This window comes from Acomys minous (genome assembly GCF_964271855.1).
Source record: "Acomys minous genome assembly, chromosome: 2".
In the NCBI taxonomy this organism is placed as follows: domain Eukaryota; kingdom Metazoa; phylum Chordata; class Mammalia; order Rodentia; family Muridae; genus Acomys; species Acomys minous.
Window position 1 is genome coordinate 132,817,050 of NC_140484.1, and position 12,866 is coordinate 132,829,915.

Here is a 12,866-nt window from a genome sequence, read left to right on the forward strand (position 1 = left end):
GCTCAGAGAAAGACTGAGAGCTGGGAATTGAACTCAGGACTTCTGGAGAAGCAGGCAGTGCCCTTAGCCTCTGATCCATCTCTCCAGCCGCGAAGGACTTCCTTTTTAAAAGAATTATTATTTATTTTATATGCATGAAATGTTTTGCCTGCATGTATGTTTGTGTGTGTGTGCCTAGTATCCACCAAGGCCAGAAGAGAGCATCAGATCCCCCCTGGAAGTGGAAAAACTTGCTTATGTATGAGCCACAATGTCAGTGTTGGGAACTAAACCCAGGTCCTCTGCAAGAGCAACAAGCACCCTTAACTACTGAGCCACCTCTCCAGCCCCAAAGACTTCTTTCAGAGCACGTCACAGAACTGAGCTGAGACCAAGGTCAATGAGAGCACCCTGGGAACAGGTCTGCTTAATTAGATGTACTTCTTGCACCGACTCTTTTATTTAAACCAAAGCCCATGTCAATTCCCAGAGTCAAACTGGTTCCTCTTCCCCGTGTACTAAGCCTCCTTAGTCTCTCCAATTGTCTCACTGTGGTGGGTAGCCAGGGCTAGCCTGCAGGGGTTGCTAGAGTTGGGGGACTTTTCCCTAAAACTCAGGCTATAAAACGTCTTAGCTGGGTGCCTCTCTTAATTGGCCTAGGAAGACTCATGTGTTAGCTCCTCCCTGCAAGGTCTGAGTCTGGGGACTTGGCCTTGTGCTTGGTATAAAGGTGCACAGTAATGCATTTCACTAGATGAGTAAGATCCTGCCCTTGGTCAAGTGGCCAGACCGCATCCTTGGGCTGCTGACTTTAGAAACCCAAAGAGAACTGGAGCGAGTCCAGACTGAAATTGTACACATCCCTTCTGCAGAGAAAGCAAGGGCTCCCTCCTCTGTTCTAGGCAGGCCTTAAAGCTGCGGGGAAGTGGGGAGCCTTCTTCGCCTGCTTAGCACTGAGCTGTTATTCTAAATAATTCATTCTTTTTGAATCTGGGCACTATCTGGTGAGGCAAGTCCTGGAAATGAACTGAAATGTCTGAGAATGAATTATTCCTGGGGAGTGTAGTAGCTAAGGGAATCATTCCAGGTTCTGCAGGTCAGAGTGATGCAGACACATGGAGAGAAAAACATCACAGAGAAATCAACACAAAGGTGAAACAAGCACAAGACACTGGCCACTTCTGCCTACAGTGTCCAGGGGGGCTAGCTCAGACATGCCCAAAGGATACTTGGAAGTCCTTCCTTCTTAAATCCTTAGCCCTGGAAATGGAAGGCCAGTGGCCGAAGCATTGCTACTGTTCCCAAATGGCCAAGTTACACACACACACACTGTGACTGAAATACACCATTTCAGAATCCACAGCCGGCTTGTTCTCAGGCATCTTGGGTGCAACAGCAAGGCACCCTCAACCAGAGGGAAAGCACTGCGCCCTTACCTAGGGAAAGTGCCCATGGGACTCAGGCATCCTGTCCTTGGAGGTTACTGAGCTACCTAAAGATCCATTTCTAAAAGTCCTAGTAATGTGCATGGGGCCAGGAGCTGTGGCCTGGAGCAGGCACTGGCTAGAAGGGAAGGAAATCTAACACTGAGCTCTTGCAAGCCTGGAGTGAGTCCTTAGCTTACAACTCCCCCTGCCCCAAAAGAGACTATACTACATTACAGATCAGAAAACAGAAGTTCAGTGAGGTTACAGTAGCTTACCAAGAAAAAAAACAACCCACAAGAGGCCTCAAGGCAATGTAGAAGGCCAGGTACCACACAGGGCTGGCTGCTTTTCCCTTACAAAGGACACCTCAAGGAGGGAGGGACAGGTGCTCGAGACCTGGGGCTAGATGTGTGTTCCATTTGGTTTCACTATATGTGACCCAAGGGAGTCCACTTCCCCTCAGTCTTCACCCTGCACCGCCCAGTGGAGCTCTTGTCTGTTTTGTAGCCGAGAGGATCTATGGGCCAGACTATCTCCTGTCCCTCTTACCAGACAGAACAAACATTGGGAGCCATTTCCATTTCTCAGAGCAGAGTAAGAAAAGCCTTCTGACTCCAGGGGGAGGGTACATCATGAACTAGGTCAGTGACACAAGCACTCCAAAGCAACAAAAGCCAGTTGCCTCCTGTCGGAAGAGATAAGCCGATTCACCCCTCAGCAGCAATGGGAAGGAATGGTCGGACTGGCAAACAGGACCAAATCCTACTGCCATTCTGCCAGATGTCCTGTGACCTTGGGCAAAGCATGCTGCCTAAGCCCTTAGCCTGCCATTGCTGAGACTCACGCAGCTGGCTGGCTGGCTCCTCAGTTTTTCAGCTGCAGTAAGTTGTCAATACATGAAATCCCAAGTCCCGCTTCCACACACTGAGAAGCAGGAAGTCTTGGCAACCGAAAGACTGTTTGCCAGGTTCCAAAATGGGAGTGCATGCGACACTGCCCACTGCCCATGTGCTATGGGAGCAGAACACATGTGGGTGCATGTGTGTGTGTGCATATGTGCATGGATTTATTTACCTGTGAGTCTTCACATTGTTACACACCCCTGACTTCACACTCGTTGGCCAGATACTGTTACTTTATTTTCTGTGGTTGAGACTCACCAAGGAGCAGTTCCACAACCGGAACATAATCTTCACTGCGCGAAATTCTGCCTATACTCACAGAGGAGCTTGTGTGGGAAATCCTCACGGGCTGAACACAGGATCCGAATTCAGAGCTTTTCTCCCCAGATAAATCAGCACCTCCTTTTTTTAGCCCCCTCCCACATTGCTTCCTGGTCCCACCCTCCCTCCCTCACCCCTCCCCTAGTCCTCAGAAAGGGGGAGCCCTCCTCCCCTATCTTCTGACCTTGGCCTATCAAATCTCATCTGGACTGCCTGTATCCTCTTCCTCTGATGCTTAGCAAGGCCGCCCCACCAGGGGGAAGTGATCAGTGAGTGGGCACCAGAGTCCATGTGAGAGGTAGCTCCTACTCTCCATATTATGGGACCCACAAGGAGACTGTGCTGCCTGTTAATTACATCTGAGCAGGAGGGTCTAGGTCCTCACCATGCACGGTCCTTGCTTAGTTCATCAGCCTCTGCAGCATGCTCTCGCCTCGGATTTGTTCACTCTGTCGTTCTTCTTGTGGAGCTCCTGTGTCCTCCAGGTCTTTTTATTCCCCCAACTCTTTGATAACTCTCTGTGCTCCATCCTGAAGTCTGGCTGTGAGTCTCAGTAACTGCTTCAATCCCCTGCTGGGTGGAGCCTTTCAGAGGACCTCTATGGTAGGCTCCCGTCCTGTTCCTTCTCTTCAGCTGCTTCCGGTGTCTGTGCTACTTGTTCTAGTCTCATTGTCTATCTACTGTCCATTCTCATTCTTCTGAATGAGAATTAAACATCTCCCTAGAGTCCTACTGGTTATTTAGCTTCTTTATGTCTGTGTATTGTAGTATGGTAATCCTATATGATGTGGCTAGTATCTGCTTAGAAGTGAGTATATACCATGCATGTCCTTCTGGGCCTGGGTTACTTCACTCAGGATGATGACTGATTTGTGTGTGTATGTACATGGGCTGCACAGATGTGTACGTGTGGGTAAATGAATGTCATAGCACTCATGTGGAGGTCATAGGACAATATGTGGGAGTTTGCTCCTTTACAGGCTGACAGGCTCAGCAGCAAGTCCCACCCCAACCCCTTCCTAACAGAACATTCTAATTAAGGGAACCTGAACCTTAGCAGCCCAGCATCGTCTGAGAAGCAACTAAGATGCAAAGTCAAAACCTTCACTCCTCTACAGGACAGCAAAACCTGAAGGTAAAATTCAGGGACTGGTGCTCAAAACTCTGACTCAGAGACTCTGATGAGCAGCTTGAGAATCAATGATTTATTTAGCTAAAGATCTGACGAAGTTTATAAAGGAGAAGACCATGTTTGTGTAACTACTCGGCTCCTCCACTGTAGCATCAGTGGTCAGAGGCAATAGTCACAGATGGCTCTGCTCCAACAAACGTTTATTAACCAGAAGATGAACCAGACAAGGAGCAGTAGTCACACAGAACTATAAACATAACACAGGACACTGAAACGTGCATTTAAAAATGGCTAATTTAAATTGGATTATTACACTTGTTTTGTATGTCTGTGTGGCATTCAGAAGTCATCAGACAACTTTCAGGAGTTGGTTCTTTCTACCATGTGAGTCCCAGGAACCAAACTAAGGTCATCAGGCTTGGCAGCAACATCCTTATCCACTGGGCCACTTTTCCAGTCCCACAGCCTCTAGTTCTGCGGTATGTAAATGATAGCATAATAGTGGTGGGTGCCTTTAATCACAGCACTGGGGAGGCAGGTAGATCTCTGTGAGTTCAGGGCCATCCTGGTAAACAGAGTGAATCCCTGGACAGCCAGGGCTACTACAGAGAGAGACCATGTCTTGGGGGAGGAAAAAAAAAAAAAGAGGCAAAGGTAGGACTTGATTCATAGTGGTTTTCCGACCCCTGACCAAGATCAATTTTTTAAAAAAGATTTATTACCTATACAGTATTCTGCCCCCATGTGCGCCTGCCCACCACAAGAAGGCACCAGATCTTATTACAGATGGTCGTGAGCCACCATGTGGTTGCTGGGAAATTGAACTCGGGACTTTTGGAAGAGCAGATGGTGCTCTTAACCTCTGAGCCATCTCTCTAGCCCTCAAGATCAATTTTTTGAAATTGCAATCCTTCTGTTTCAACCTCCTGAGTGCTGGGATGATAACACTTAGCAAATATCTTGTATGTATGTATGTATGTATGTATGTATGTATGTATGTATGTCTCATATGATCCAAGATGGCCTCGAACTCATTATGTATCACAGCTGGTCAACCCTTTTTCTTTATAAAGAACCCAGTCTTAGGAAGTTCACCATAGCAACAAAAAACAGACTAATACACAGTTCACTTACACTGCAATCTCTAGTTCATTATAAAACTACATGCCATATGACTTTAAAAGATGAGTTCATGAGCCAGGCGTGGTGGCGCACTCCTTTAATCCTAACACTCGGGAGGCAGAGGCAGGTGGATCTGTGAGTCTGAGGCCAGCCTCGTCTATATAGCAAGTTCCAAGACAGCCAAGGCTATAGAGACCTTGTCACAAACAAACAAACAAATGGCCACTTTAGTATTTTAGAGGATGAATTCACTCTAACAGGAAAAGTGCGGTAGAATAAGAACATGTTTAGACAAGGAGAAACATTAATTCCCTAAAGATACTTCACAAGACACACATACACACACACACACACACACACACACACACACACACACTCACGCACACTCACAGAGAGAAGCAGAATGGCTACAACATATTTTATTAGTGGAGAACACCCTTGGTTTTGCTCACGTAGGTGGTAATTGGCAAGCACAGCATGTCACAGACACAGCAGGCATTTCCGGTGTGAGCATTCATCCTCCTCCTTAGCTCTGGTCATGCCAGGAAGAGCTTCTCTGAGACTGACCAATGCATGAACGCGCTTGCAGTGGTTAGTTCAGTTTGGCCAACAGTTCTTCCAGTTCTGGCCGAGCTTTGAACCGTCCCTTGAAGTCTTCTTCAGTGTGCTGGACAAGGAAAGTGAAGCAAATGGCAATCACCACAGTGCTTTTCTTACCCATACACACGCACATGCAAAAAGAGCCCGTGCGCAGCCTCGCAGTGGGGCGTTCAGCCACAGTTCTCAATGAGCATGCAGCACAATAGCCTTACATCAGGAAGGAAGCCGGGCAGAATCACACTGTCTCTTAGTGTGCTGAGACAAGGCAGACATGTGAGCAACTGTCAGGACTCTCTAAGTATCACAACGCAAGTTTTCTGGTGATTTTTGGTTTTATATCATTTTAAATTACATTTATTTTTTTATGTGCATGTGTGTGATCACATACTCACTTCTGAAGTCAGAGGGCAACATTTGGGAGTCAGTTCTCTCCTTCCACTCACATAGTCCTGGGAACTGACCTCGGACCATCAGGTTTGGTGGCAAGTACCTTTACTTGTGGGCCATCTCACCAGCCTTGTTTGCTTTTGGGAGACAGCACCTTGGGATATAGACCAGGCTAACCTAGAACCTACTATGTAGACTAGGCTAGCCTCAAACCCCAATCTTCCTGCTTCTGCCTGCTGAGTGCTGGGATTACATGTACTATTTTTAGTACAATCAGCACATTCTCACCCTATCCACAGATCTCTGTGAAACTGAAATAACCTCCAAACAAGCATGAGCAGAACAAGGAGAGCTGGACAGAGCAATGACACCGGGTTAACCTACGGGAACTATATTCTACAAAGGACTGTCATGGCAACTAGGCCTGACACCCAGTATTTAGGCTAATGCTGCTAATTTCTGCAGGTTTCCTATTCTTTACCAGATACATTCAGTGGAGCTACAGTCACGCCTTGATGATCTAGAAAATGTCTAAGGTAAGGCAGGACTGAAGGAACTTACGCTCTGATGCATTAATGTCTAAGGTAAGGCAGGACCAAAGGAACTTATGCTCTGGTGCATTATGCTGTTTATAATTTTTTAAAGATTTATTTATTTATTTATTTATTGCATATGAGTGCTTTATCTGCAGAAGAGGGCATCAGATCACATTATAGATGGTCGTGAGCCACCGTGTGGTTACTGGGAATTGAACTCAGGACCTCTGAAGAGCAGGTGGCGCTCTTAACTACTGAGCCATCTATCTCTCCAGCCCAAAGGTAGGTGAATACTTTTTTTTTTTGGTTTTTTGAGACAGGGTTTTTCTGTGTAGCTTTGGCTATCCTGGACTCTCTTTGTAGACCAGGCTGGCCTTGCACTCACAGCGATCCACCTGCCTCTGCCTCCCATGTGCTGGGATTAAAGGCGCGCACCACCACCGCCTGGCTGCTGTTTATAATTTTAAACCATGTTTCTGCTTTACAGCTACCTGAAGGAGAGGTCATGGGCTCGAGGCCTAATGCCGGGATTCCGGGATGGAGGCCAGCTCCTGTGGTGCATACAGCATCATCCCTGGCACCTCAGAGACCTCAGAGTAAGATCACAGCGCTACCAGGCTGCACACCTCTCCTGGGAGCAGCTAGGCTGAAATGCACATTTCTGTTGTTTCACAAGCCAGGCAGTACAGACTTCTTTACCCCCATTCTGAGCACAGTAGGCCACGAGGGGGCCTCTTTCCACACTGCCACCTACCTCCCTCACTGACAACCTGACTCCTTCTGGAAGGTTGCTTTGGAGTATTTCCAAGAAAATCTCTGCAAACGTAGCACTCAGACCGCTGATCTGCAAATGAAGAAAGCTGTGTGAGGGAGGCTGCTGAAGGTCAGGTGACTGCCAAGCAGGGCCTGGGCTCCTCTGGGCTCTAGCACTGGGGAGGCTGATACTCAGAGCTGGCTTCTGAGGCCAGTCTCTGCAGGATTTCTCTTGCTCTCTGTGAAGGTGTTTGTTTGATGATGAGACAGTCATGGTCAATGTTCCTGTAGGCAGCGGATGTCACAACGAGGCCAATACTAATTTTCTGATGCAATTGGGGCTTACCACACTGGCCAGGTGCTGGTCTCAGGCCTTATCTTGAGAACCAGAGGTGAGTCAAACGTGAGGTAGAAACGCACACAGGGTACTTTGAGGACCCACAAGAGAAACAGACACTTAACTTAGCCAGGGAAGGTCAAAGAAAACTTCAAGAGTGGGTAACATCTGGGTGAAGTCTTGAAGGAAAATGGGATTAAACTAGGAATGAGACAGAAGCATGGGCAGTTTTCAGAGCTGAGGGAACAGCACTCAGTAACATGTGACCTGCAGAACAGCATTAGAAAATCCAGACAAGTCTTGCAGCTGGAGTGAAAGGGACAGCAAGGACCAGCAGGAGGGGACACACAATGACATGAGTGCTACAGAAATCCTACTGCAGCCTCTGGGCCTCAGCTGCAAGTCAGAGCTACTACCCAGGGTACATTATAAACAAATTACTAGTTAAGGACTTAAACATTTCAAAGTACCTCAGTTGTTTTCATTGGTACATTTAGATTTAGGTGTTCCTCTTTACACTCTTACTACCTTGCTGATAAACTTTTTAAGTGGATTAAAAATGGGAATACAAAGCCAGGTGGAGGTGGAGGTGGTGATAGATGGTGCTGGTGGCGGCGGCAGTGGCGCATGCCTTTAATCTCAGCACTCGGGAGGCAGAGGCAAGCAGATTTCAGTGAGTTCAAGGCCAGAGTGGTTTACAGAGTGAGTTTCAGGACAGCCAGAGCTGTTACACAGAGAAACCATGTCTCAGAAGAAAAAGGGGTGGTGAAAATACAATGGAACTGTAAATAAAATTGCATACAATTTTATTACTTGGCCACAAACACCAATGAGGTGACAATCATGCTACCCTATGAGCAAATCTCCAAAACATACCACGCAAAACCAAAGGTAGGGTCTTAGTGTGTAGCCCAGGACAGCCTCAATTTCACAATCCTCCTGCCTCAGTCTCCTAACTGCTCAGATTACAGGCATGTGCTACCACGCCAGGCTTTATTAAAAGACCTCAAATTGTATAATGCTGCTTACATAAGATACAATAAATCCACAGAGAAAGAAAGTAGATTTCTGGTTGCAAGGGGAGCATGGAAAGGAGAGCACCCGCTGACTGACACGGCCTCTCTCTGAGGTAATGAAAACGTTCTGTAACTGACCAGTAATAGTTGCACAACTGTCTGAATATACAACATCTATCAGCTGTGAGCTTTGAGTGAGTAAACTACATGCATGCCGACTCTAGCAGTGACATTATGAAGACAGAGGGTGGTGTCAGAGCGAGTGGGCTCTTAACTCTGGACACCTCTACTGGGAGTGGCCATTACCCTCCTATCTCTGCAGAAAAGAAAAGATGATAATTAGAGCGAAAGAAAACAAGAACAGTAAACTGTCACATTGTTATGAGTGTAAAGTGAAAAAACTGAAAGACTTTTAATTGGCAGAAGGTAAGAAATTTGGTCAATAAACAAAGACAGAAAAGGTTCAAGCATTAGGCTCAAAGGATTACAAAGAGGGATGCTGTCCCCTGAAAAATTAGTTTTCTATACGATGAGGTCAGGGAGTACATTGTGGAGCATCAATCAAAGTCCACTAGATAACCAGTTCTACTGTGTTTGAAGCTCAGCCAACAGATCAGGCACAGGCACATACATACATTATGTGTGTGTGTGTGTGTGTACACACATAGGGGTACTGGTACACAAGGAAGCTTCGGGAATGAATGTGAGGAGTCAAATAACCCTTTGATAGATCATCAGAAAACACAGATATTTACATTACATTTCATAACAGTATCAAAATTATAGTTATGAAATACTTATGAAAATAATTTTATCGTTGGGGTCACCACAACATGAGGAGCTGTATTAACGGGTTGTAGCATTAGGAAGGTTGAGAACCAATGATTTACGGGAAAGAAGACAAGAGTAAGAGGTATGACAGATGGAGAAAAAGATGGAGGGAGGGAACCAGAGAAGCAAAAGGACTTGGAGATTCCCCCAGAGTGCCTACCTGAACCACCCGCTCATGGGTGGTAAGGACTGAGTCTAGGACCATTTTGTTGCCTTGGTCAGGTAGCCGCATCACTTCCATGGTTTTGGTAGGCATCGCGTAACTGCAGAAGAAGAGGTAGCTGTTGAGACTGTCCACTCAAGCCAGCAGCACCACTTCAACCAGGTCATCTGTGAGCGCAACCACTATTCCGTGTATTATCTCCCAGATGATGCTTACCTGCAGCCAGTATTAAGTAAGCAGACACCCTTTATCTCCACCAGACGTCTCTAAACTCTGAGGGAGCACACTGTGTTTAGTGTCTTTCTATGTCCCCAGTCATGCTTGACTGAGACAATACCCTGAGTATAACCTGGTTATAATACATATTTGCTGCTACTGAAAAAGCCAGTTCTAAGGGAATCCGTTTGGCACTTGGGTACACTTCAGAGGCGAGCCTTGATCACTGTGCTTTCCCTGGAGGAATAAAGTGACATACCCAACAGTTCTGGAACAGTTTCTTTCAAGGTCAGCACTAGTAACACTCCAGACCAGGGGATTGTCACCGTGGGTGCTGGTCTATGAACTCCTGCCTCTATGCCCTGAATGTCATGAGGACCCCCTCCAGTGGGACAGAAGGACTGCAGTCACCTAGGCTGGGAATCACTGCCAAGTCCATGCTTACTTGATTAGCTTCAGCAGGCCGAGCTCTACAGAGCAGTGGTTTGGAGTCTACCATTTATGAGTAAGATGTGCTTGTGTGAGCCACTCTCCCCTGGAACTTCACATGTAAATGAAATTACAATCTGGCCTCTCTGAGGACCCTATGTGGATAAGAATGAGCTAATGGCTATCCGGGAATATGGTATTCGTGTTGTATTCATCTCACCAAAAAGTTCATCAAACTAAAGGGAATGAAATTTTTTGTTTTGTTTTTCTAAACAGGGTTTCTCTGTGTAGCCATGGCTCCTAGAACTCACTATATGGACCAGGCTGACCTCAAACTTAGAGAACTGCCTATATCTCTGTTTCCCAAGGGCTGGTATTAAAGGTGTACACCACCACCCAGCAAGAATGAAATATTAATGACAATAGAATTCCTGATTTTCCATGTACCATAGTTTCATCAAATGGTAGCAAGAAGGACACTTAGTGTGACAGTAAATGGAATAAAAACATGACGGTGCCAGACAAAGCCCGGCTCTGGCCCTTATTCCCTGCTTGACACTTGGCAGGTCAATCCAGCCCTCTTTCTGTGTCTGTCCCTTCAGCTATGGAGTGAGAAGAAGACAGCCTTGCTCACAGGTTCGCTGCTAGGACTGAGACCATACAGCAGTTTGCCTGCCATACTACACCCGCAAATGCCAGTTCCTTTGCCCTGATAAACAGTCAGTGACTTCCTGAGTGCTGTAGACTCCTTCAGCTGCTCGGAATGGCAGCAGCAGCACCCCTCCCAGCACACTCTCTGACCTCCTCCATTCATGTGAATACAGTAATAAATCCCCAATATTAAAAAGTGGGAGCACAATCATACTTCTTATGAAAGGTCAAATAAAATAATTATGTGACAGCTCTGAGAAGGAGAGAGTGCTGAGTTGCTATTTATCCCTCTGGGCATTCTGCAGAAAAGACTGACTGATGAAATGCAAGCTGTGCATCTGTGCCACTAACCATGGGTTTTACACTTCAATGCTTACTTTCAGTAAGATTTCACTGATTTACCCACTAAAAATATTTCAGCCTGCAAGATGGCCCTGCGGGTAAAGATGCCATCTACCAGGCCTGACAACCTAAGTTCAATCTCTGGGCCTTATGTTGTAAAAGGAAAGAATGACTCCACAGCTGCCCTCTAACCTGTAGCTGTACCATACACACACACACACACACACACACACACACACACACACACACACACACACACAGATAAATATAACCATAACAATTATTAGTAGCATGTTATGCTTTAGGAATTTAGGGACAAATGAAGTCTATGCCCTCAAAGTGTTTGTCAAATATTTCAGAGAAATGGGAGTTCATGAACAGCTTCATGGCTAACAAGACATAAAAATGTTCTTAGGGTTCTGGAGAAATGGTTTAGCAGTTAAGAGCACTAGCTGCTCTTCCAGGGAATCCAGGTTTGAGAGCCAGCATCCAAATGGCAACTCATAATCACCTGTAACTCCAATTCCAGGGGATCTAATGTCCTCTTCTGGCCTCAGCAGTCACCAGGCATGCACATGGTACACACACGTATATGTAGGTAAAACACTCATACACATAAAATAAAATGTTTTTTAAAAATGTACTTAGGTTGTGTAGTGGTGTTGCATGCCTTTAATCCCAGCACTCAGGAGGCAGAGGCTGTGAGTTTAAGGCAAGCCTGGTCTCCACAGTGAGTTCCAGGACAACCAGGGCTATACAGAGAAACCTTGTCTCAAGAAAAGAAAGAATTTTTTTTTCCAAGACAGGGTTTCTCTGTGTAGCCTTGGCTGTCCTGGACTCGCTTTGTAGACCAGGCTGGTCTTGAACTCACAGCGATGCACCTACCTCTGCCTCCCGAGCACTGGGATTAAAGGTGTGCACCACCATGCCTAGCTAACAAAAAGAATGTACTTAGGAGCTAGGCAATGTACACCTTTAATCCCAGCACTCAGGAGGCTGAGGCAGGTGGATCTGTGAGTCACTATCGAGAGAGAGAGAGAGAGAGAGAGAGAGAGAGAGAGAGAGAGAGAGAGAATAAGGTGGAGATGGACTGAGGAAGACATCTGGTACACATACACATACACACACACACACACACTCCTGCATGCATGACACACACAAGCACACCTGATACTAGCGAATACTTGGAGGTTGTTCAAGGCCATTTTGGCTACACAGTGAGTCCCCATCTAAACAAATACATAAATACTGAGGAAACCGGTCATTTCAGAGTAGAATATGTCATTAAGTACTTAAAATACAGGTAAATTTTTTCACTTAATCTGCTGCATTCTCTGTACTTTCCAGTTTTTCCTCAATGAATAAAAGCTGACCAAGCAGTAGAAAAAGAAAGGGAAAACTGAAAAACTGTATTTGAAGAGTCAACCCAGTTGACAGTGCTCTCTTTGGACTATGGTCAAGGCTCTGAGAAAGCTGGGGAGGAAGGCTTGCCACACGTGAAAGGCCCCAATTCAATCCTCGGTGCTGCCAAAACAAAACCAAAAATAGCCAGGAATGCACAAAGCTATATTTCAAACGTTTTTCAAAAATGGATTTTTTTTTTAAGAGGGGAAGAAAGAGTAGCCTCACGGCGTGATGTTCCCTGGCACTTGCACCCTCCACGGAACACAGCTGGTCAGCTTCAGGCCTGGAAGCTGCTCCTGGATGAGCGTGTGGCCCCTG

General features: G+C 46.2%; 1 protein-coding gene across 2 annotated transcripts in view; it reads right to left on the minus strand.

The window, feature by feature from the left end:
• Window positions 1–5,287: 5,287 nt before the first annotated feature.
• The window catches only part of MRPL48 (mitochondrial ribosomal protein L48), a 49,623-nt gene continuing 42,044 nt past the window's right edge, over window positions 5,288–12,866 (minus strand). For both annotated transcript variants that reach the window (XM_084772962.1, XM_084772961.1), the window contains exons 6-8: window positions 9,504–9,606; window positions 7,161–7,250; window positions 5,288–5,550 (exon numbers count right to left, since the gene is read on the minus strand). In XM_084772962.1, coding sequence (XP_084629088.1) covers window positions 5,476–5,550; window positions 7,161–7,250; window positions 9,504–9,606 — 268 coding nt within the window. In that variant the 3' untranslated portion in view covers window positions 5,288–5,475. The remainder of the gene's footprint in view (window positions 5,551–7,160; window positions 7,251–9,503; window positions 9,607–12,866) is intronic.